Source organism: Symphalangus syndactylus, chromosome 6 (assembly GCF_028878055.3).
Source record: "Symphalangus syndactylus isolate Jambi chromosome 6, NHGRI_mSymSyn1-v2.1_pri, whole genome shotgun sequence".
Classification (NCBI taxonomy): domain Eukaryota; kingdom Metazoa; phylum Chordata; class Mammalia; order Primates; family Hylobatidae; genus Symphalangus; species Symphalangus syndactylus.
The window spans coordinates 130,816,571-130,843,113 of NC_072428.2; the positions used below are offsets into that span (position 1 = coordinate 130,816,571).

The 26,543-nt window shown below is 35.7% G+C and overlaps 1 protein-coding gene across 11 annotated transcripts in view; it reads right to left on the reverse strand.

The window, feature by feature from the left end:
- BRAF (B-Raf proto-oncogene, serine/threonine kinase) overlaps positions 1 to 26,543 on the reverse strand; it is a 208,738-nt gene that overhangs the window by 70,115 nt on the left and 112,080 nt on the right. For 10 of the 11 annotated variants that reach the window (XM_055284224.2, XM_055284221.2, XM_055284219.2 and 7 more), the window contains 5 exons: positions 14,630 to 14,733; positions 13,699 to 13,801; positions 7,191 to 7,339; positions 6,143 to 6,262; positions 76 to 235 (listed from right to left, as the gene is read on the reverse strand). In XM_055284224.2, coding sequence (XP_055140199.1) covers positions 76 to 235; positions 6,143 to 6,262; positions 7,191 to 7,339; positions 13,699 to 13,801; positions 14,630 to 14,733 — 636 coding nt within the window. Of the gene's footprint in view, positions 1 to 75; positions 236 to 6,142; positions 6,263 to 7,190; positions 7,340 to 13,698; positions 13,802 to 14,620; positions 14,734 to 26,543 lie in introns of all 11 variants that reach the window. The other variant, XM_055284218.2, reaches the window with a different exon arrangement.

Consider the following 26,543-nt stretch of genomic DNA (forward strand, 5'->3'; position numbering starts at 1 on the left):
CTAAGTTATAATTACAGCAGAAAAATAAAGATACATACTTGATTTTTTTTAGTTCTAGCAATGCTGGATACTTACATCAATATTGACAGGTTCTATTGTGTTTATATGCACATTGGGAGCTGATGAGGACCGGTCTCGTTGCCCAAATTGATTTCGATGATCTTCATCTGCTGGTCGGAAGGACTGTGGAATTGGAATGGATTTTGAAGGAGACGGACTGGTGAGAATTTGGGGCCTGGAAAAATGAAGTCATTGGAAGATAAGATTCAGAGTAACTATATAAAGGTAATAATATTTAAAAAGGAAGACAGAAGGATTTTCTTGTTTTTATATTCTCAAACTCATTAAAGCATTAAAAACCTAGCAGTAATGACTTTTAAAAGTATTAATTTAAAAATCCAACACTGCCAAAGATGCTTTGCTCAAGTAGGCCCTCCAGGAACTATCAATGATAAGAACACTGATTCTTATCTAGAAAACACTAGGGAAATTTACATATGGCTAGAAATTACCTGTGGCCATCAACTGAAGAAGTTCAACCTTTAAAGTTATACAAAAATGCTCTGAGAATGACTGAATATAATTTGCCATTTTTTTCTAACACTGTTTTGACATCTGAATTTACTAAAATGAAAATTTTACATATTAAGAAATTATAAACATTTTGAGAATACACATGCATATTTCAGGACCTGAATGATGTACTTGTTCCTTTACAGGAGTTGAATGAAAATCCAGAACAATATTGAAAAATCCTTTCCAAATTCAGAAGATGATCCTCAGAGTGCCAATATCGCTCATATTCTGGATTTTTTATCATGCCCATTATTGATAACAGAGACACAAGAGAATCATATATTAACCACTAAAGCAAATATCTTTGAAAACTGCTATTTGGAAAACCATCAAAATGTTACATTTGTATGCTATTTGGAAAATCACCAAAATCTGTTACATACCTATTTCGGTATGGTAGCTAAATAACACAGTCTATGATATCTCACCCTAAAATGAACCTGGCACTCACAGAGAACACTAAAGTTTTGAGACTAGATTGCAAACACTTGGAAGGATCTAGCCCCTCAGAAAGGGTATCCTAGGAATGGGGAAATGAGTGTCACTTGATAGATGAGGTAAGCTGTCTCACTTAACTCCATCAGGACCAATGAATGGCTAACTGCCAATAAGCTTTCTTCACATATTGGTTATCATTCCACCCTATTTTATGCAAACTAATTATTATTATATATAGCATTAGTTAGTGGTTACTAAGACACAGCTAGAAGGACAATGTTGAGGGGATAAAAAGACACTTTTGTGAGACGTGAGGAACGGGAAAAAAAATTTAGTAGGAAAGGAATGGATAAAGGTTTGAAGAGCAAAGGAAGCCTAACAGTGAAAGTCAGCCTCTGAATAAAACGTGTCAGAATCTGAACCACACCAGTTCACAGTTTTACTTCTTTGAAGCATATTATTAAAGATAGGTAAAGAAGTTTTGACTTCATGTGTTTATATTAACGAAATGAATCCACTTAGAATTGATATGCAAATAATAAAACACTATGTACTAAAAAAAATTGGTATCAGCTCAATGACAATTATAGGTAAGAAACAAGCCTTTAGGAAAATTAGCATGTTCCACCTAGGTCCTTTTTATTTTTTCTGATTATTGAGAAATTTTTGGTTTGTGACAGAGCTGTCTTTATTTTTGCTTTAGGTAGCCAAATATATGTCTATAGCTAGAAAATTTTAGGAGCAGGAAAAAGAATGCAAAAATGACATTAGTCAATAAAGTTTTAGAAAGGCCACTGACTGTCAGACAACTATTTACAGGCTGATTTAAAGTCTCAAGGCAGGCCAGGTGCAGTGGCTCATGCCTGTAATCCCAGCACTTTTGGAGGCCAAAGCAGGTGATCACCTGAGGTCAGGAGTTCAAGACCAGCCTGGCCAACATAGTAAAACCCCGTCTCTACTAAAAATACAAAAATTAGCTGGGTGTAGTACTAAGGGCCTGTAATCCCAGCTACTCAGAAGGCTGAGGCACAAGAATCACTTGAACCAGGGAGGCAGAGACTGCAGTGAGCCAAGATCACGTCTCTGCACTCGCCTGGGTGACAAAGTGAGACTCCATCTTAAAAAAAAAAAAGGCTTAAATTTGGAAAAAGTATGAATTAACTAGAATTGCATAAGATAGTCTACTGTAATAATTGATCTGGGATAGGCAGAGACGGCAGTAAGTCACTTCTGAAACTCACCAAGTTAGGAATATGACAGAAACATGTAGTAGGTAACAAATCAGAGATAAGTATGCAAAAGACATTGGTCCAGAAGAAAAACAAAAACCAGATTTAATCTAAGAGACTTCACTATCATATCTAAAGAATGCACATATTAGAAAATGATGATATCTGCATATTATACAAAATCAGAGAAACTCAATTTGGTAGTTGGTATCTAATAGTTGTGCCTTGGTCCACCAAGTCAACTTCTCTAGCTTTCAGGGCAAGTACAAGGGAACACTTGAAGTGATCATAATCTGATGTCACTGAATTATCTCAGCCATGTCCTAATTCTATGCTTAACGAAAACAGTCTTCTGATTATAATTTGATTTCCCATAAATCTCTTACAAAAGAAGAGTGAGTGCTGGTGCACACGACACAAGAAGTCTAATTTACATAACAGGTATATTTTTCACTGAAAAATATTACCTGGTATCCTGATTAAATTTTTTTTCTGATTTCAGTTAATACAAACCAGTATAACTCCTAATCTCATCATTTCTGGGAATTGATAAAATTACATTACCATACTGGGAAATCTTTCCACTAACCAAGGTAACTTATACCCTATGAATTATCTTGGCAGTCAGCAAACTGGCTTTCTCCCAATGATACCTGTACCTATCTTGCAGTAAACCTCTTTAAAGCAGTACCAAATTAAAGACAAAAGGAATTTTAATTCTAATACCCTTCAGCACATTACCAGTTAGTTTAGATCTCATTCTTAATCTAGAATATTTAAAAGTTTTGAAAACTTTGGTTTGGTGATACATACATTTTAAATGTTGACCTCTCATAAATTTATATATTCTACAGCATTTTTAAAAAGTAGAAAAAGAGGTATCTCTCACTTTGTATTCAAAACTGGGCAATATATTGCTTCTCCAGTATTCTTGATTACATCCATTATTACACTTGTTTCATGACCATTATTATTGTTATCAGGACTAGTAACAAACTGCAAAAGAGTTTTGATACTGAACAAGATTGGCTTCTATCTTTACAGAGACAACCATACGGAGTTATGTCATAAAAACATCAGGAAAATGACTTACAGAGAAGTTGAACATCTTATCATTTGTTCAAGATCAGAATCTATCTCAGTTCAGTTACCAATAAAATATTCATGGCACAGGCAAATGGTTTCTTAATTTTAAGATAGCATTCCTTCACTGGAAGGCAAACGTCCTGGATCATTACCATTATAAACCTTCAGAGAAGCCAAGCTAATTTCATTAGGGTGTTTTGTAACTGCTCACAGAACTGGGACCTGACATTAGAAAGGCATCATGGTCTATAGAATCTGTCAGGAGAAAATATTATAACCAAAAGATTAATTAAAAACCAACCAAATAATAAGAACATTTTGATTTGACCATCTAAAAAACACAGTTGCACACAAGTAGTGATAGAGCCAACGAGAATAAAATGACTCCACTAGAACACTAAAACCCGACAAGAGAACACAACGGCTGCATTTTCCAGTGTTCCAAATAGGTAAGTATACTCACTGCTCCATACAAAATTCTTTTGCAAAATTTTCTAACCTATGAGATCACCAGAAAGGTTGGCTTTGTAAAAATTACAAAGTTGTACTGAAAATGTCAACTGATTTTGAAAAGATTTCTCTAGGTAGAAATCTAAAGAAATAGCATTACATTGTGAAGAGTGGGAGGAAGTAGGGTTAAAACTGACAATAAATATTTCTAATCTTAACATCTCAGGAATATTCTAGAACAGAATGCTGTATGGGGACTTTTTTTTCTTTTTTCTTTTTTCTTTTTGAGACGGAGTCTTGCTCTGTCACCCAGGCTGGAGTGCAGTGGTGTGATCTCGGCCCGCTGCAAGCTCCACCTCCTGGGTTCACGCCATCCTCCTGACTCAGCCTCCTGAGTAGCTGGGACTATAGGCATCCGCCACCACACCCAGTTAATTTTGTTTTTGTATTTTTAGTAGAGATGGGGTTTCACCGTGTTAGCCAGGATGGTCTTGATCTCCTGACCTCGTGATCTGTCTGCCTCGGCCTCCCAAAGTGCTGGGATTACAGGAGTGAGTCACCGCGCACGGCCTTTTTTTTTTTTTTTTTTTAAAAGCATGTGCTTGCAGACACAGCCTAAATAACGCTGCCCCAAATTCAATGTGAAAGAGTACATAGACCTGTGTCAAAAATGTTCCAAAGCTAGTTAGGTGCAGTGTCTCATGCCTGTAATTCTAGCACTTTGGGAGGCTGAGGCAGGAAGATCACCTGAGGCCAGGAGTTCGAGAAATGTTCCAAAGTAAACTGATGCCCGTTTAAGTCATCTTTATTCTGTCTTCCTTTTTATTTCCTACTATGAAGCTTAAATATACGATGCCCTTTGCATTATTTTTATTTTTTTGAGACAGAATCTCACCTGTCACCCAGGCTGGAGTGCAATGGTGTGATCTTGGCTCACTGCAACCTCCACCTCCCAGGTTCAAGTGATCCTCCGCCTCAGCCTCCTGAGTAGCTGGGATTACAGGTGCGCACCATCATGCCCAGCTAATTTTTTTTGTATCTTTAGTAGAGACAGGGTTTCACCATGTTGGCCAGGTTGGTCTCAAACTCCTGACCTCATGATCTGCCTGTCTCAGCCTCCCAAAGTGCTGGGATTACATGCGTGAACCACCGCGTCTGGCTGCCCTTGCATTATTTTTAAAGTCACTTCTCAGCTTTACCCTCCACAACTGATTAATAATACTGTTCATTTTTTTCTTTTATGCTTTATGAATATCTATCCCTTTTCCATACATCTAGCACTTGAACTCGTCTTCATAGCCTCTCAGTTTTCACTATCAACAACATCCTAGGTTGGCCTTCTTCACACTAAATTTTCTGTCAATCCATCTGTATTTCACTGCTAATTGATTTTTTCTTTAAAGCCATTTTCATCAAGTTAGTAATCTGCTTAAAGACCTTCAAGTCTAAATTCTGGCCTCAATTAAAAGACTCTCTATAACCTGGTTTTACACATGGTACTTCTTAAGTTAGATAAACCTTTCTTTACTAGCTCCTAAACCTAACATCTTCATTCCCTTTATATCTGTTTATTCCCTTTATATCTGTTGTTTCTCCATTCCCCTCTCACCATGCTTCTATTCCCTAGGCCCGTTCAGATTGTAGTAATTCTTTAAAGTCTAGTTGAAATCCCACCTTCTTCATTAAGTTTTCCTGAGCATTCTTTTTCTCACTATTCTTCCTTCTGTAAACATGAATACATTTATGTCCTCATCACATAGTTTAATATACTCCATCATAAATTATAGATTATATACTATTTTTACATTGTTTGCCATTGTCTCATGTATCAATGCTTCTTCATAAGTGGAAGTCATATACTTCTATACCTAATAAAAGATGAACTCAAGGTGTAGACTCAAAATGATCTGTTGCGTGATTTTTTCAGGACTGGTTCTGAAATAGTCTATGTCAGCTTTAATCCTACTTATTTGTACCAAATACATGTAAATATCTGACTGGTGTGATAAAATAAGTTATTTGGGGAAAAAATCCTTAATTTAAGCATTTAAATGTTGGAAATGTTTCTAATTAACCAGGAGATCCAAAAGAAAGCAGTTCAAGAAGCATGTCACTGAAGAGCAGAAGTCAAATCATACCTGATATTGATTTTTTTCAGGACTGATTCTGAAATAGTCTATGTCAGCTTTAATCCCATTTATTTGTACCAAATGCATGTAAATATCTGAGTGGTACGATAAGTTATTTGGGGAAAAAGTCCTTAATTTAACAATTTAAACATTGGAAAGGTTTCTAATTAACCAGGAGATCCAAAAGAAAGCGGTTCAAGTACATGTCGCCAAAGAGCAGAAGTCAAATCATACCCAACAGAGTCTGAGGCGGGTGCAGAAGGGGATGATCCAGATGTTAGGGCAGTCTCTGCTAAGGAGGCCTCTTCCTGTGGTATTGGGTGGTGTTCAAAAAACTTGGAGACAAACAGCAAACTGTGAGGCAAAACAAAACAAACCTAACTTGTGCAAAACCCAGAAGCTTCATATACTAAAATACATAGTTAACCAAAAAAACCGAGGTCAAATTCCATTCTCAGAAACAACTGTTAAAATTCAATTAGTTGTATTTTTGTCTAAAGGCTTATTTTAAAAAAATTGTATTGCACTTTCAAAGGCATGCTTATAACTTAAAACTAATCATTCTATTCAGCAAATTTCTATATACTACAAGGTGAAAATCATGCTTTATGGTTAAAGAATGAGAAGAAAAAGTATCTACTGTAAATTAGATGACATTATAATTTACTTAAAGTACAGGGTTAAGTTTTATTTGCTCAGGTGATCAAGAAAAGTAAGACTTTAACAGCAGCAGCAACAATGACACAAAAAGAGATAACAGACTCAGTCTAATCTATTAGAAAAACTGGCATACAGCAAAGAGAAATTTTAGAAAGAGATATATACTGGATACAAAAATTTTACATCTTACTCAAATAAATTGGGGTAAGGGAGCTGAATGGGGATGAATGAGAGAGACGAAGAATATAAACATAATTTACAAAATAGCTAACAGAATCAGACCACCTGATCTGTGGTACAAAATCATAATGTTTAATTTAATTGAAACAACTCTCCCTCTCCTCCTAGAAACTATCCAAAAATGGTTTCTATGGGTTAGGGGTCTTGATTAGTTAAACGATAATATAAAATATAAATTAACTGTATAGCTGAACCAGAATTACAATTTGGGAGAGAAATACTGTCCATTCTACATATTATTCTCTAACTACACTTAAAAAAATTCTCTATAACAACTGTATGGAAGAAAAACCCTCACAGACTTTTAGACATCATAGCTTCACATTAAGAAAATTTAAGTGTAAAATGGTAGGTAGAAAAGACATATCTTTGGATTACTTACTCAAGTTGGTCATAATTAACACACATCAGTGGAACCTCTGTACTACAACGTTGGTGAAATTTATAACCACATGTTTGACAGCGGAAACCCTGGAAAAGCAGCTTTCGACAAAAGTCACAAAATGCTAAGGTGAAAAACGTTTTTCGTACCTGCAAAGTAAAAAATCATAGACTTCAAAAACTCACAACAAAACTTTCTAGAAACTGACGTATCTACTCTCTTGTTTAAAATAACAAAATTGTAATATATTTATATCGTGAAACTCACATACTAAAGTACTATAATAAAATGAAAATCGGGGTCCAAGATTATAATAGAGGGATTACACATATTTATTTCCTACCCCACTATCTAACGTAAAAACTCAGAAGTTAAAAAATGAGAAATGAGTAAAAGGCTGGCAACTGATTTCGAGCAACATAAAAGTAAAAGTAGACATGAAAAGGAGGAGGAAACAGGTGAAAAGAAGAAGCGTATACTTTAATTATCATACAAAGAAGGGAGGTTAAGAAATGCTGACTGGTGTTGACGGAACAAAAAAAGGCATATATTAAAGTTACAAAGGCACCCAATAGAAGAACCAAAAAACTACTACTAATAAAAATATTGGGGGAGAGGAGAACTATAAATGAGCTAATTCCTTATAGAATCTAAAGTTAATAAAACAAGAAATTGTGGCTAAAAGATAATTATAGTCATGTGTCACATAATGACACTTCAGTTAATCATGGACTTCATACCACAGTGGTCCCACAAGATTATAATGGAGTTGAATAATTCCTATTGCCTAGTGACACCATGAAGATCCTGACCTCGTGTAGACCTAGGCTAATGTGTATGTTTGTGTCTCATTTTTTTTTTTGAGACAGAGTCAGGCTCTGTTGCCCAGGCTGGAGTGCCATGGCACGATCTCAGCTCACTGCAACCTCCACCTCCTAGGTTCAAGTGATTCTCCTGCTTCAGCCTCCTGAGCAGCTGGGACCACAGGCACATGCCACCACGCCTGGCTAATTTTCCTATTTTTTCAGTAGAGAAAGGGTTTCACCATGTTGGCCAGGCTGGTCTTGAACTCCTGACCTCAGGTGATGCGTCTGCCTAGGCCTCCCAAAGTGCTGGGATTACAAACATGAGCCACCGTGTGCAGCTTGTGTCTTCATTTTTAACAGAAAAGTTTAAAAAGTAAAAAAGAAAAATTAAAAATTTTTAAAATAAAAGAAAGTTTACAGAATAAGCACATAAAGAAAATATTTTTGTATAGCTATATAATGTTTTTAAACTCTTTTGAAACTGTTATTTCAAGAGTCAAAAGTTAAAAAAAACCTTAGTTTACTGTAAATTTTTTACTTTATAAACTTATTAAGAAGAAAAATTTTAAAACTGTAGTGTAGCCTAAGTGTATAATGTTTATCATAAAGTCTACAGTAAGAGATCGTAATGTCCTACGCCTTCACATTCATTCACCACTCACTCACCAGAGAAATTTCCAGTCTTAAAAGCTCTGTTCATGTTAGGTATCCTACACAGGTATACCATTTTTGATCTTTTATACATTTTTACTGTACGTTTTCTATGTTTAGATACACAAACTTGCCATTGTGTTAAGGTTACCTGCAGCATTCAGTACAGTAACATTCTGTACAGGTTATTAGCTTAGAAGCAATAGGCTCTACCATATAGCCTACTTGTATAGTTAGGCTATACTATGTAGGCTTGTGTTAAGTACATAACAAAATCACCATTGATGCATTTCTCAGAACATATCCCAGTCATCAGGCAATGTGTAACAGTATTTAGTAAGATGAAAATAATCACCAAAAGAGCTTAAAACAGAAACCATTAAAAATTAAGTGATTTCCTCTAGAGTGGAATTGGGAGTGGGAGGCAGAGAGACTATAATCTACATAATAGCTAAAACAAAAACAAAAACAAAATAGCTGACAGAATCAGAACCCCAATCTATGGTCCAAAAACATAATGGTTAACTTTGGATAAAAATGTAAAAACAATTATTTATAAAACTAGTAAGTAATCATATGAAAATCGAAACAGCTCTTCCTAATCTTACTAAAAAAAATAAGGAACAGAAAAATCACCTAAAAGACAATAAGATCTATTTTTTCTAACAAATGATCAATTTCTTAGAGGATTAGAATGTTTGAGCCACATAAACTTATTTGTGAACATTTCTCTAGGTGAAACTTAGAAGGCAACATGTAAGAATTCCATGTCAAAGGCAAATGATGTAGAACATGAGTCACATAACAGAACTGCACTAGGAAGAATCTATCCTACTAAAGCCAGAAATTGCTTAAAATATATTTATTTAGTGTATATAATAACAAGAAAATATAAGAATAAATATCAAAATGTGAGTGGCTATTTCAGAGTGGTGAAAGCATGGGTGACTTCTATTTCATTATTTGTTCTTTGCTCTGTATTCTTGAGATGGAGTCTCGCTCTGTCGCCCAGGTTGGAGTACAGTGGCAGAATCTCGGCCCACTGCAACCTCTGCCTCCTGGTTTCAAGTGATTCTCCTGCCTCAGCCTCCCGAGTAGCTAGGGACTACAGGCAGGCACCAGCATGCCTGGCTAACTTTTGTATTTTTTGATGGAGATGGAGTTTCATCATGTTGGCCAGGCTGGTCTCGAACTCCTGACCTCAAGTGATCTGCCTGCCTCGTCCTCCCAGAGTATTACAGACATGAGCCACCACACTCGGCCTCTATATTCTTAATTCATTTCAGTTTTTCAGAGATTTTTTTCTGAGACAGAGTCTCGCTGTCACCCAGGCTGGAGTGCAGTGGCAAGATCTCGGCTCACTACAACCTCCACCTCCTGGATTCAAGCGATTCTCCTGCCTCAGCCTCCCGAGCAGCTAGGACTATAGGCGCACACCATCACACCCGGCTAATTTTTGTATTTTTAGTAGAGACAGGTTTTTTTCTGGGGGGGGGTTAATACTTTTAATTACATGATTGTAATTATACAATTTCCACCATTCGATATTTTGTATAAAACCAGTTACAACTCACAAGATTTTCAAATGAGACAGGATTTTACCAGGCTGGCCAGGCTGGTCTTGAACTCCTGACCTCGTGAGCTGCCCACCTTAGCCTCCCAAAGTGCTGGGATTACAGGCGTGAGGCACTGTGCCCAGTTTTTCAGAGTTTTAATCACAAATAACATTTTAATCACAAATTATGATATTTTACATTATGACTCCATATATAACTGTATTCATACAACACTACTTACCCTGACTATATACAACACGAATTAGAACTTTCTAATCTATTCTGCTACATGTAAATTCTTTTACGATACATTAAATAGATTTCAACATCAAAAGTCTACTTTTCTTTTTATTTTTTTTTTTTGATAGGGTCTTGCTCTGTTGCCCAGGCTGGAGTATGGTGGCACAATCATGACTCACTGCAAAGTCTGCCTCCCAGGCTCAAGTTATCCTCCCACCTCAAGGTGAATAGCCAAGGCTACTGGTGCACACCACCATGCCCACCTATTTTTTGTATTTTTTTTGTAGAGATGAGGTTTTGCCATGTTACCCAGGCTGGTCTTGAACTCTTGGGCTCAAGCGATCTGCCTGCCTCGGCCTCTCAAGGGATTAGAGGCATGAGCCACTGTGCCCAGCCAAAACTCCATTTTCAATACACATTTATTTACACATTCTGTTCCATTAAGAATAGAAAGTTATTGAAAATATTTCAAGAAAATTACATCCTGATATATAATACAGTCTGGCTTTTTGAGGACATTTAGTTTTAAAAGTAGCTCTTATTTTCTTCACCTTTTCTCCTATGTATCACTTTCTAGGGGCTATAAAACAGGTAAGTGCCTATTTCTAATTGTGTTCTTTTTCCATTTGTCTCTGGATATATAAGAAATTTTAAAATCTTTAAAATTTTTTATGTGGCTGTTATTTACCAAACCAAGTAGGTAGGTGACCAAAACATCTGAAGGAAAGAAAACGTGGATATGCATTTGATCATAAATTTTAAGCAATATATGCCTGTATCTGTAAGTATACCTTTGTCAATAAAGATGAGCACAGGAAGATACATCTTTCTTTTGGGTCATAGCTTACACTTAATCTAGTATCTGATTAATTTACCATAAATATGTATGGTAAATTAGTGAGAGGCACAGTCGAGGTAATTTGCATGCATTAATTTGTAAGGTGTGGGGCTGTGTGAAGGAAGACACTGAGTGTCTGTAGAAAAAGGAGAAGGGTTGGATATATATGTTTCAAATCTTGTTTTCCCACTTCCCAGTTCCCAAGGACTCTTGGGATATAGAGAAATACTGAAGGGATTGCTTTTATAACTATGAAACCATGAGGCATAAGCAGCCCTCCTTGAATAGCCAAGCAAAACCCAAGACAGCCAAGAACACTTTTCCTTTCTAAGCAGAACATAGGTTTTTGATCTTGCCTCTATATGGCACTCAGAGCAATCATTCTAACAGACAAATCTAATCACATTTCTCCCCATGCTTACAACTATTACATTTCTAATTATTTTACAGAAAAATCCAAATCTTTAATACGGCTTACAAGGATTTTCATGAGCTGGACTCTGCTTATTCTACCCACAACTCTTATTCTACCCACAATACTGTTAACAACCTACTCTTCAACCTCGTATCATCCATTCTGAACTTCTCTCAAAACTTTCAAAGGTAACATGCTTTCTTGCTGTTCCCTCTGTTTAGGGTACTCTTTACTTGATACTTACTTCTTCATCCATCAGGCCTAAGCTTAGATATTTCTGTCTCTGAGAAACCTTCCTGACTCCTCAAAAGCCAGGTTAGGAATCTCTGTGCATCTACAGAACTTTATACATATATAGTAATTATGAATGTTTATGACAATTTATTAAATCTTCTCTCTACTCTAAGGCAGTGACACTGTCTTATTCATTTGTCATATCCCTAGGTAAGATATGGTATTGGCAAATGGAAAGTTTTCAATAAAAATTTACTGGCAGGTATCCAACTGGGTGGTGACAATTTCCATACTCTGGAATCAATCTGCAGTTTGCTTTCACTATCCTTCTGTGGCAAGGACCTTCCTGAGGCATCATTTTAATACTATTTTCTCACGCTTAGCAACTTAGGTCTTTCTTTTATCTCCTCATATTCAATTTCTAGCTAAGAAGAATTATTAAGAAACAGAGTAGTAATCAGTATGAAATGTATGCTCAACTGTATTTGTATTCTTAAGAACTTAAATAAAAATGTTAAGATTTATCCACTTAAAATTCAACATGTTAAAATTATTTGCTGCACAGTAAAATTTGATTGACATTAGGTGTATCTTACACTTCTCCAAAAAAATGCCTTACAGAAACACAAACATGATTTCGTTATTCCCTACTAATGGAGGCTTGAAAGCATAAACCCCAAAGGAAATAATCTACTCAATCATCTGCTTTAAGAGCCCAGCTGGATTAATCACCAAGACACATGGGAAAACACTTGACGCCTAAAGGGTAGCAGTAATTATCCACCTAGAAAAAACTCTGGCCAAAATTCCATATATAGAGAAAAGTAAGAAATGTATTCCTGACTGAGAGACAACTTTTGGCTTCTGCCTGCCATTTTAGAGGATAGGTTCTCAAGTTCTATGTAGATCCTCATCTCTAAGGTGGAAAGGTCCCACATTCCGGGCCTTATGCTGTCGACACTTACGCTTATGCTAGGTTCTAGCAAATGCAAAAACCAGACAAAGAAAAAAGCCTCATGGAGAGTTTAATACCCAGCCATTCTATTTCCATTAACCTATCCTTCAGAAACACAACGGTGTGTACAAGTGTATCAAGATATATGCAGAAAGACCCTGTTTAGCCCTGTATGTAACAAATTTTTTATAATACAAAAACTTAAAATGTCTATCAATAGAGAAATGGTTAAATATACTGAATTCCTATTCTTATGAATTATTACATAATCATACTAAAATAAGGCCAGGTATACTGACATGATAAGATGTCCATGACATCCTGTTGAATTAAAAAAAAATAAAGCAAAGAATATCACATAGCACGGCTCCACTTTGATTTAAGAAAGGGAAAAGAAAAGAAAGTAATGAAGGAAAGGGAGAAAAAAAGAAAGGAAAAAACTTTGGGCTTACAGGTACAAGCACACGTTTGTGCACACAGAAAAAAGTTTGGAAGACAGAACAATAACCTGTTAATCTAAACAAATGTTGGCCTCTAGGAGGGTATTTTCACTTTTTTTACTTGACATACTTTTGCACTATTCAAAACTGTCTTAACAATGCATACATATTACTTTTTTAAATTAAAAAGAAAGTATAAAGATTAAAATTAAACTCGTTTAAATACAAGTTTTTAAAGAAAACAACTGATTTCAACTCAGGTAAAATGTCAGTTCCAAAATTACTCATCCATATTTCACATTCCCTAAATAAAAATTCATTCATTAAAATTTGAACATTTTTGACATTTCAAAAAAAATGTAAAGATACATACAAAGTTGTGTGTTGTAAGTGGAACATTCTCCAACACTTCCACATGCAATTCTTCTCCAGTAAGCCAGGAAATATCAGTGTCCCAGCCAATTGGTTTCTTCTCTCTGAAAAATGTAGACACAAGCTTTTCTTGGTTATTACACCTAAAAATATTCACATACCTCATGCTGAAGATATGAAAATTGGTTATCGAGGGGCTAGTAACAGGGAGGTTTGGCTCCCTAATATTCCATCGTTAGAAATTTAAATGGCAATAAATTAATTTTAAGTTTACCCCAAATAAATGTATCACTCTTGGACAAACAGCAGGGTAAAGAGATGTACTCTTTTCTTCAAGTCAGCTCCAGAAAAGACCTACAACAGCAGAAAATGGATTGTTCCTGGGGTCCAAAAAAAAAAAAAAAAAAAAAAAAAATCACAGGTACGGACTTATCTATCCATTCAAGGAAAAAGAGTACTCAAGGGACAGGGACAATATGCCCCCAAAATGATTTTTTTTTTTTTTTAAAAGAGGATTCAAAATGTGAGGGTCTTGGAACAATGTTAGACACTTTCTGAAAGAAAAGTAGGTCAATATAAAATGTTAATTTTGATATACCTTTTGTGAAACTATGAGTTTGTATTAAAAGTGGGAGGGGGGTAAGAGTCCATTATCCAAATAAATCACACTCTGAATGGTTCAAAAATTGTAAGAATCTCAAATTCCAAATAAAATCATTTGATCAAAGTAACAAACACTACAGTCATATACAATTATTTAACTCCTCATATGGCCTACAATATTTCTTCAGGCTAACTTAGTATTAATTTAATACTTTTTCCTAAAGTAGACTTTCAATTCCCTAGGTTTGGGTAAAGATCCTAAGAAAACTTCGAAGTTTAATGTGTGATTTTCTTTTTAAACAAAATTTCACGTCACATACAAACCATACCCATCCTGAATTCTGTAAACAGCACAGCACTCTGGGATTAGACCTCTCATCATCAGTGCTTTCTTTAGACTGTCTCGGACTGTAACTCCACACCTTGCAGGTACCTATGGTATCATAAATATATTGATAAGAGGTAAAGGGAGCAAATTACATTTTTTCATATCATTAAAAAAAATTTAGTAATTCATCTTTAAAAAGTCAAATGGGTTACTAGGTCAGATACAACACCATTTCTACAGCTAACTTAATACTAAAGGGAAATTATAACCCAAATATCTGTTATTATTCACCAACTTAAATCAAAGTTAATTTTCTATTTTATTAAAATTATGAAATACTTTAAATATATAAAAAGAAAAAGTAACAGTATCTGCTACAATACACCCACCAACACAGTATATCCATCACTGAGAAATAATAGATGTCAATATTAAAAGCAAAATCAATTTTGATCCAATACTGTTCAAAGCTGAAAACTGTATAACCCTTCATTCACACTGACTGTCCTTAAGAGACATCTTACTGGCCCTAAACATAGCGGGAAGAAAAAAACCTGTCTTAATGTGTATACTTGATATTTGTTGTTTGGTGCTCCTGTTTCCTCTGGGAATATTCCTTTCTCCAGAAATCCACATGGTACTAGAAAAGCTATCAAGGGCCACTACTTTTATGTCACTACAGATGACAGAAGCTGGCTAATCAGTTTCCCATACCCCTGGCAAGAGCAACTGGTCCAGGGCTATATATATGACCCAAACAGTACCTGAGTTCTTCCCTAAATTGACACATGGACACTGACAGAGAAAAGTCCTTGTTTCTACTGTAGTTCTGTAGATTTGTAGAAGATACAAATCTGGAGCCCTCAGTGGCCATATTCTCCACTACACTGAGAAAATCTGTTATAGAATGAAGCTAACATGAAGAAGCAAAGATGACATGGGAAGAGAGAGACAGAGAAGGAAAGAATGGGAAAGAGAAAAAAAAAAGCAATCTTTCTGTATATTTAAAGTTATCCATATCTCTCGCCTTTTCCTTGCCTCACCCCCACAGGCAAATCTGAATAACTTGGAACTGAAGGTGTAGACTACAGTGAGGCAGTGTGAGTACAGAGGATACAGTTTTTATTGGGAGGAGATGTAAAAAGAAGGGGAAATGTTAGTTTGTAACAATAAGTTCCACTCATTTAAATTAAGGTGCTTAGCAAACCAAAAGTTTCCAAAGAAATTGGGAATATTTATGCTAGAGGGGAAAATATGGGGGTAAAGGTAAATATAAGACAGCTGAATTCAAATAATATATTGAAGGGGGAAGAGTCCAGAAAGCCTAATTAGGATCTATGACCAGAAATAACAGGACGCAGAGGGTAGTGCAATATAACCATTACAACTATCCAGGTTGGGTGCAGTGGCTGACACCTGTAATCCCAACACTTTGGGAGGCCAAGGTGGGTGAATCATTTGAGGTCAGGAGTTCGAGACCAGCTTGGCCAACATGGTGAAACCCCAGCTCTACTAAAAAACACAAAAAGTAGCTGGGCACAGCGGCAGGTGCCTATAATCCCAGCTACTCAGGTGGCTGAGGCACGATAATCACTTGAACCCAGGAGGCGGAGGTTGCGGCGAGCCAAAACCGTACCACTGCATTCCAGCCTGGGTGACAGAGCGAGATACTGCCACAAACAAACAAACAAAAACCCTGAACTTTTACCTATCCAGCAAGGTAAAAGTTTGTCATGAGACTGGGCTCATCACTAGAAGTATTAAAGGGGAGTGGATTGGTACAGTTGATCCTCATTACTTATGGAGTCCATACTTGAAATCTCTCTACTTGCTAAAATTTATTTGTAACTCTAAAGTCAATACTCGCAGTGCTTTCATAGACATGCACAGAGCAGTGAGATAGTTGAGTTGCCTAACACATGCACCTCTCCAACTGAGGCTGAACAGTGAAGATCTCTCTTGCCTTCTTGTTTCAATTTTCATACTATAAACAAGTATCCTGGGCAAAGCCTATTTGGTGCCACTTTTTTCTCACTTTTATGCTTTTTGTTGATGATTCTACTGTTTAAAATAATCCCTAAGCATAGTGCTCAAGTGCTGTTTAGGGCTGGTAAGCATAAGAAGGCTATAATGTCCCTGGCAGAGTAAGCACATGTGTTAGGCCAGCTTCCTTCAGGCATGAGTTATAGTAATGTCAGCCGTCGGCCTTGAGTTCAATGTTAATGAATCAACAATATGTCTTTAAACAGAACACACACAAAACAAGGTTACGTATTGACTGATTGATGAAAATGTGACTAGAGGCTGGTAGGAACCTAACTGTATTTTAAATTTCAGGGATTTGGGGTCTGATCAAGGAAAAAGACATGACCATGAGGTGGCAGTAGCATGCATAGCTTTATTGGGTGACACTGACAGATCTGCAGCCAGAGGATGTCCTGAAAGCATACTGTCCAGAGGCTAAGGCAGAGTGGCGACTACCCAAACAGGACTGGCCAGAAGCTGAGGTGGAGTGGCTATCACCCAGAAGAGGAGGGCTAGGGGACTCTCAGGGGAGAGGGGAATAGGAGAGGAAGCTTATATGTCTAGCTGACAATGTTAGACAACCCAGCAGGGAGTCTATGTATCAAAGAGCTCCAAAGGGCAACAGCAGCTTGGAATCTTTATAGCCTTGGGATTTGATCTTATCTATACCTAATAGATGTTGAGTACAAAACAGTTTTGTGGGGACTGCAAAGTAGGCAGGCTCTCAGGGGCTAAAAATCTGTTTATCAGGATTATATTTAAAACAATTATATGTATAAAAAATTTAGTTTGGTGCAAGCACACTTTTAAGCCAATAGGTCTCAACCTATTGTAATGGAAGAAACAACCTAGAGGCCAATATACAGAGGGTTTTTTGGGCTCATTTAAATAATAATAATCCTTGTACTTCCCCTAGGAGCAAGGCTCAGTGTTCACTAATTGTTTGTAGTGAATTTATAGAACATAACTACTACGAACAATGAGAACCGGTTGTAACCTTTCAGAAATAATAAACTGAAGTGAAAGCTCACTTTTCCCTGTGCCACTCATCTTCTGCCTATACTAGTGCCAAAATTTCCTGACTGGTGACCGATCTTTAGTTTTCAACCCCATCCAATGTATCCTATCCTATGTTACCATAGAAATCTTTCCAAAAAAGGCATTCTTTTTTTCTTTTTTATCTTTGTTTTTAATTTTTTACTTTTAAGAAGGTATTCTTAACTTTTGGGCATGCATGTGCATGCACACTTGTGTGTGTGTGTGTGTGTGTGTGTGCGCGAGGGTGGGAGGGGGAGAGAGAGAAAGACTTCTGAGAATCTAATGAAAGCCTCAAATGTGCTCTCTGAAACAAAATTTCATAGGGTTTGTGGAATCTGAAGCCCATGCTGAGTTCACTGAACTCAGCATTTAACCCATTCTAAAATATAATCTTACATTTCACTAGTCTGCTTAACATTTTCCCATTATTTGTAAGACAAAATTCCAATTCCATAATGTGTCATAAAAGGCCACCAATGACTTGGAGCTATCTATCCTTCAGCCTCTTTGGTAATTTCCCTCAGGCACTCCAGTAATACACTTCAAATATGGCTATGCTCCCTCGTGCTTCTCTACATATGCTGATCCTAAGTTGCATATATATTTCATCAACAGGCAAAAATTGGTTTTCTGCTCTATTACCAAGGCAAGCCATCTATCAATCCTTCTTAATTCCACTTTTGTAGGCTGAATTTTTATACTATTTGTTCTTTCATGATAGTACCTGTGCAACAGATGAAGAAATCAATGGAACAAAACAGAAAGACCAAAATAGACCCTAACACATAAAGGAAGTGCGAATAAGATAAAGGCAACATCTGAAATGGGGTAAAGATGAACTTTTAAATAATTGATGCTGGGACAACTGGAACTAATCTAGAAAAAAAGGTTCATCCATACTTCATACTGTATACCAGAATAAACTACAAATGGATCAAATATTTAAATGCTGGAAGGAAGAAAGGGAAGGAGAGTGAAACAAACCATAAAAGAACTAGAAGAAAGCATGGCACCTTCAAATCTTCAAATAAAAAAGGCTTTTATAACTCTGATACAAAATCTACAAGTCATAAATGAAAAAAATATTAAATTCACCTACATAAAACTAAAAAAAAACTTTTGTATGGCAAAACAAACACATTAAAAGTGAAGTAAATAGTACAAATGGTGAAAAATATATTTGCAACTCATTTAGCAGATGAGTTAGCTTCCTGATATAAAAAGAGCTCCTGAAAAATTGAGATGAAGACCAACAACCCAAGAGAAAAAGGGAAAAAGATATGAGAGACAGGTCACAGAAACAGAGTAGAAATGGCCTTCATACATATGAAAACGTGCTCAGTCTCACTCAGAGGAAAGCAAATCCAAACTTGTGAAGTTATTTTTCATTTATCAGATTGGCAAAAATCCAAAACTTTGACAACATATTCTATTGGTATGAAGCTATAGGTAAACAGACATCTCATAATTAAGCAAGACCCATGAAGCGAAATTTGTATCTATTAAAGTCACAAATGCAAATTTCTCTTTGACCTAGTGAAGCGTACTTCTGAGAATCTATCTCACAGATATGCCTGCAATACATAAGAATAATGTATGTGCAACATCATTCACTACAGTACTGATTGTATATCAAAAGTCTAGAAAGAACCTGAATGCCCATAAACACATCATTGGTTAAATACACTATAGTACATCTATACAATGGAACTGTAGTCGTATATAAAAAATTATGTATGGAAACAAAATTTCCAGAATGGTCTAAACATTAAAAACAAAATACAGAATGATATATACAGTATTATGTATCTTATGTATGAAGAGTGGGGAAATAAATGTATTTGTATTTACATCTGTATTTTAAAAACCATGAAAATCCACACGTGTGTACATGCGTGCACACACATGTGCACGCATACACACACACACACACCTCTTTAAAAAAGAATTACCTAAAAGGTGCAGAGAAAATTGGATGTATACTTAAGCAGGGGTGAAAACAAGATTTCTTTATGCAAATACCATATGAAAATACAACCTGTGTAAAGGGAGGGAGATTGTCTCCTATTTTAAGGCTAGGAAAACTAAAAAGAGGTATTTTTGTAATAAACTAGGTTTATGCCTTTCCTCCGAATTCCAAAATTAAATATCTTTGATTAGCTCGTCAGAGCAATAATTTTTCTCTTAAAAAAATAAAAAAGCATCCTATCTTAAAAAGGAGCCAGAGTCAATGGAATCATGTGAATATTTGCCAAGGAAACTTTAGACCAAAACAAAATGTATGAGTCCAAACTTTCACACATCAATTTTTAAAGTGAACTGAAATTATCTTTTGTTAATGAGCTCACGATGATTCATATACTACTCTACTTTTATGTATGTTTAAAATTTTCCATAGTTGGCCAGACATGGTGGCTTATGCCTGTAATCCCAGCATTTTGGGAGGCCAAGGCAGGCAGATCACCTGAGGTCTGGAGTTCGAGACCAGCCTGGCCAACATGGTGAAACCCCATCTCTATTAAAAACACAAAAATTACCCAGGCATGGTGGCAGGCTCCTGCCATCCTGGCTACTAGGGAGGCTGGGGCAGGAGAATCACTTGAACTTAGGAGGTGGAGGTTGTAGTGAGCCAAGACTGTGCCACTGCACTCCAGCCTGGGTGACAGTGAGACTCCATCTCAAAAATATAAACATATATAAAATTTATATATATGTTATATATAACATATATAACGTGTGTTATGTATAACATATATAACGTGTACGTTATGTATAACATATATAATGTATATATATCTAATGTATATATAACATATATAATGTATATATGATAGATAACATATATAATGTATATATAACATGTATAATGTATATATAATATATAACATATATAATGTATATATAACATATATAATGTATATATTATATATATAACTTATATATATAATATATATAAAAGTTTCCATAGTAAAAAGTTTTTTAAAAAATAGTTGTTCTAAAATTTAGGTGGTCATCAAAATTGTTATATGTTTAATTCTTTGAGCTAGTACATTGATCTGGTAGTTGTTTTACAGTGCAGACGATTATATGCTTTAAGTAAACTTCATGATACAGTAACATCTTAAATAAACTGGCACAGAATATACATGCCAACATACAGATTTTGAATACAAATTTAAGTTATATAGCTTTCTGATTTTATAATTTAACTTAATGCCAAGTTCTTTTTTGGGACTATTACATCAATTACATTTTTTTTTTTTTTTTTGAGACAGAGTCTCGCTCTGTCGCCCAGGCTGGAGAGCAGTGGCGTGATCTCGGCTCACTGCAAGCCCCACCTCCCGGGCTCACACCATTCTCCCGCCTCAGCCTCCTGAGTAGCTGGGACTATAGGCGTCTGCCACCACGCCTGGCTAATTTTTTTTTCTTGTATTTTTAGCAGAGACGGGGTTTTGCCGTGTTAGCCAGGATGGTCTTGATGTCCTGACCTCATGATCCGCCCACCTCGGCCTCCCAAAGTGCTGGGATTACAGGCATGAGCCACTGTGCCTGGACGTTTTTTTTTTTTTTTTTTTTTTTTGAGACAGGGTCTTGCTCTGTCACCCAGGCTTGGGCAGTGGTGTGACCTACAATCACCGCAAACTCCGCTTCACAGGTTCAAGTGATTCTTATGCCTCAGCTTCCAGAGTAACTGGGATTACAGGCATGTGCCAGCACGCCCGGCTAATTTTTTTGTATTGTTAGTAAAGACGGGGTTTTACTATGTTCATCAGGCTGGTCTCGAACTCCTCACCTCAAGTGATCCGCCTGCCTCGGCCTCCCAAAGTGCTGGGATTACAGGTGTGAGCCACTGCAGCTGGCCTAATTACAATATTGTTTTAAAGAAAAAAAACTGTTATGATCTGCTTATAACATGCTTTCATTAAAGTAGAAAAAGGAGGATGTCTATATCACAAAAACTTCAGAAGGTAAAAGCAATTTTAGAATTAAGCGTGCCTCCTGGTCAGGTTGAATTTAACTGGCCAAGAACCAGAAATCACAGGATTTATAAAGGTGACATCTTTTACTGCTAAATTGCTGTCCCAATCAAATCAAAATAAAAATGAAAGTTAATCAATTACCTTATTAGTATTCTAAGGGGAAAAAACTTACCAAGCAACAGAAAAGTACTTTCACTGTTGGCAAAGAATACAGTTTATTAGGCGCCAAGAATGTCCTGGATTCCATAGCTGTTTTATTGAAATTTAAACACAGTAATTAAGTACCAACCTGAGCTAATACTGCTTCCTACAGTATTCTACCTTATCAAGTTGCTATGAAGATTAAATGAGTGTAAGTGAAAGTGTTTTTACAAACTGTACCAATATGTAAAAGGTATTATTATTATTCCTATCTACACAGAAATTGAATGGATCATCCTCTTTTATCACTTGTAGATCTTAGTTTCTGCTTTGCTGTTGCTAAAAATAAAACGGGAGGGAAGGTCTAGCATTTACTCTAGTGATGTCCCTTTACTTTCGACCTATTCCATTGAAACTATTTATTTGTACTGGTGAAAGTTAAAGTTTCTGGTATTAGTTTTATTCCTAAACTGGCTAAAATAAGAACATACCTTTTCCTTAATCTTTCCATTCCATAAACATTTCTTGCTTGATTATAGCATAACTAGGGCATGATTTTGAAGTATCAGTCAGTATTGCCCTATCTTTTCCCTTTGCCATTCCTTTACCTCGGATACCATCAGGATTAATGCCAATCAACAGATATTTGTTTACAAACCCCAGGGTATGGTAAACCCAAAGACTCATTCTTTCAAAAATACTTACAGTACATTTACTCACTATTAGACACGACTCTACTCACTGAGTAAACCAAAATAGATACGCTCTTCTCACAGAACTAAAAACAACTCACAGATGTTAAAATTAATTTAGTAGTTTTAGGTACCGTTTTAGACTTTTCATCAGACAACAGACCCACAGCCAGAATCATAATTAATGAAAAAAACCTGAAAGTCTTTCCTCTAAGACCTGGAACAAGACAAGGATGCCCACTTTCACCACTGTTATTCGACATACTATTGGAAGTCCTAGCTAGAGCAATTGGATAAGAGAAAAAAATAAAGGGTATCCAAACTGGAAAGAATAAGTCAAATTATCCTTGTTTGTGGATAATATGTTCTTATATTTGGAAAAACCTAAAGACTCCACCAAAAAACAATTATAACTGACAAATTCAGTAAAGTTGCAGGATACAAAATTAACATACAAAAGTCAGCAGCATTTCTACATGCCAACAGCAAACAATCCGAAACAAAAATCAAGAAAGTAACTCCATTTACAATAGCTACAAATAAAATACCTAGGAATAAACTTAAAAACAAAGAAGTGAAAGATTTCTACAATGAAAACTATAAAACACTGATGCAAGAAATTGGAGAGAACACATGAAAAAATGGAAAGACTGGCCACGTTCATGGACTGGAAGAATCAATATTGCTAAAATGTCCACACTACCCAAAGTAATCTATAGATTCAATGTAATCCCTATGAAAACACCAAAGACATTCCTCACAGAAATAGAAAAATAATCCTAAAATTTATATGGACCTACCAAAGGCCCAGAATAGCCAAAGCAAAAAGAACAAAACTGGAAGAATCACATTACCTCACTTTAAATTATACTACAAAGCTATAGTAACCAAAACAGCATGGTACTGGCATAAAAACAGACATATAGACCAATGGAACAGAATAGAGAACAATGAAATAATTCCATACATCCACAGTGAACTCACTTTTGACAAAGGTGCCAAGAACATACACTGGGGAAAGGACAGTCCCTTCAAATGATACTCCCTGTCCCAGGAATTCCATTTTCAGGTTTGTGACACCTTGTTATACGTGTACAAGGAGACAAGCACAAGAATGTTCTTATTACAGCACTGTTTGTCATAACAAAAAATCCAAATATAACCTAAATGCTCATCAATGGAGAAAAAGATAAACTGTGGTATATTAAGAAGCTAGAATACTTGATAATAGCAATGAATGAAATAGATTTGTATGTGATAACATATAAATACATATACCTTGAAATCATAATTTTGAATAAAAAGGACAAGATGCTGACCATTACATACATATAGTATCATATCATCTTACAAATTAAAAAAAACAAAAACATTGGCTTATGGCTACACATATATATAATAAAATATAAAAATATGATTGAAGGTACCTCATATTTATCATAGTGACTGCCTTTTTGGGGACAAGATGGGATGATGGGTGTTCAGCAGAGGAATGGGACTGGTAGTGGAACCTAAATTTGTACTTCTATGTATAATATGAAGCAAATATAACAAAAAAATTAGTATTTGTTCATTGTAGGTGACTAAACACAGCTGTTTAATATATTGTCCTTTATATTTTTCCATATAAGTATTTTAATTTAATTTTTTTTTTAGATGGAGTCTTGCTCTGTCGCCCAGCCTGGAGTGCAGTGGCACGGTATCAGCTCAGTGCAACCTCCGCCTCCCAGGTTCAAGCAATTCTCCCGCCTCAGCCTCCCGAGTAGCCAAGATTACAGGTGTGTGCCACAATGCCTGGCTAATTTTTATATTTTTAATAGAAACAGGGTTTCACCATGTTGGCCAGGCTGGTCTCGAACTCCTGACCTCAGGTGATCCACCCACCTTGGCCTCCCAAAGTACTAGGATTACAGGCATGAGCCAACACGCGAGCACCGGCCAAGTGTTTTAAATTTTCTAAATAAAAAGTTAAAAAAACCTATGAACAATATTTTCTAAATGCTAAACCAAAGTCATCAATTTTGAAATACCTAAAACAGGCAATTTTCTTTACAATACTATATACAACTTATAAGTATGGTTTTCATTTAGTGATGTAAAAGACCACATCCAGGGTCTATCACATTTCTTGATATTACAATCCTTTGATTTAGTCTACCTTATTTTGAAGACAGCTTATCTAGTCTACCTTATACTGAAGACAGCTTACCTATCTTAACGTAGTCTACCTTACACTGAAGATAGCTTACCTAGGAATAAACTTAAAAACAAAGAAGATACTGAAGATAGCTTACCTATCTTCAGTATTTCCCTTTTGTGTCCCTAGAGCATTCAGTTTTATTCTTGTTATCTCCACTTCTTTCTCCTGTTGTGTCATAGATCCTTGGAGAACTTGTACATTTTCCCATCTCTAGAGGAAATGATCTTGGCTACTTTCTCTTTTCTGTCCGATTTCTATTATTAGAGCATTGTTCAAAAACCTTTGTAATTTTTCTTGTCTCCGGTCATTGGTATTTATCTATGAAATGCATGTAAAACTATTTATAAAAGCAAATCCTTTCTCCACAAAGATATATAAAAGCCAACAATCACACAAAAAGATGCTTCACATTATTAGTTATAAGGGAAATGCAAATAAAACCCAAAATGAGATACCATTTCATACCCATTAGGATGGCAGTAATAAAAAAGACAAATAATAAACAAGTTTGACAGTGATGTGAAAAAAACAGAACCCTCATGCTCAAGGGAAAGTAAAATGGTGTAGCCATTTTGAAAAACATTCTGCCAGTCTCGTAAAAGGTTACTAGAGGCATAAATGAAATCATATGTCCACACAAAACCTTGAACATGAATGTTCACAGCAGCATTGTTCATAACAGCTAAAAAGTAGAAACAATACAAATGTCCATCAGCTGATAAATGTGTAAACAAAATGTGGTATATACAGCCAATGGAATATTATTGAGCCATAAGAAGGCATGAAGGACTGACACAGGGTACAATGTGGATGGACTTTGAAAACATTATGCTAAGTGAAAGAAGTCAGTCACAAACACATATTGTATGATTTCATTTATATGAAATGCCAGAGAATAGGCAAATCTATAAAGAGCAAATGGGTAGTTACATAGGGATGGGAGGAACAGGAAGTGACTGCTAACGGGTACAGTGTTTCTTTTTGGGGTGAAAAAATATTTTTAAATGAATTATCACAGCCACAGAACTTTGTGAATATACAAAAATCATTTTATACTTTAAATGGGTAAATTGCACGGCTTTTGAATTATATCTCAATAAACTATCAAATAAAATTTGTTTAAAGAAATTTTCTTTTGACTTATAAGCCTAAACAGACAGGCTTAGAACACAAGCCATCTTTTGGGGTAATCAGGTGAGTCTAATATTTTTTGGTTAATTTTTTGTCATATAATACAAACAACTGTTATACAGACAAACAATACACACAGGACTCAAGTCAAATATACTTTAAATTTTATTAGATTGGTAATACTTTTACAAATCTGTTAACATTCTATGTTGGCCAGGATCTTGTGGGAAAAGGAAGTTTCATACACTTGTTGAGAATCAAAATCTTTTCTGATATTAAGTTATCACAAAGTTTTCGGTGTGTATATTCTATGACCCAATAATTATTTCAAGGTATTTATCTTCCCCAATAAAAATATTCCCACAGTGTTTCAGGATATATGTATTTAAATATATACTGCAACATTACCCAATTATCCATCAAGAAAGAAATAGCTAAATGAGATATAAACACTCTAAACAATAACACACGAATAAGTATATAATCACCCTGAACAATCATAAAAAACAGACACCTTGGCATTATGTGAAATAAGGGTATCAAGTATAAAGTAAAAGGTCAGTCCCTTTTTCTTGTCCCAGGGAATATCCACATCCCTCCAACAACCCCAATTAACAGATTTTTACAAATTATTCAAGTATATCTCAGGGCCAGGTGCAGTGGTTCATGCCTATAATCCCAGCACCATGGGAGGCCACAGAGGGAGGA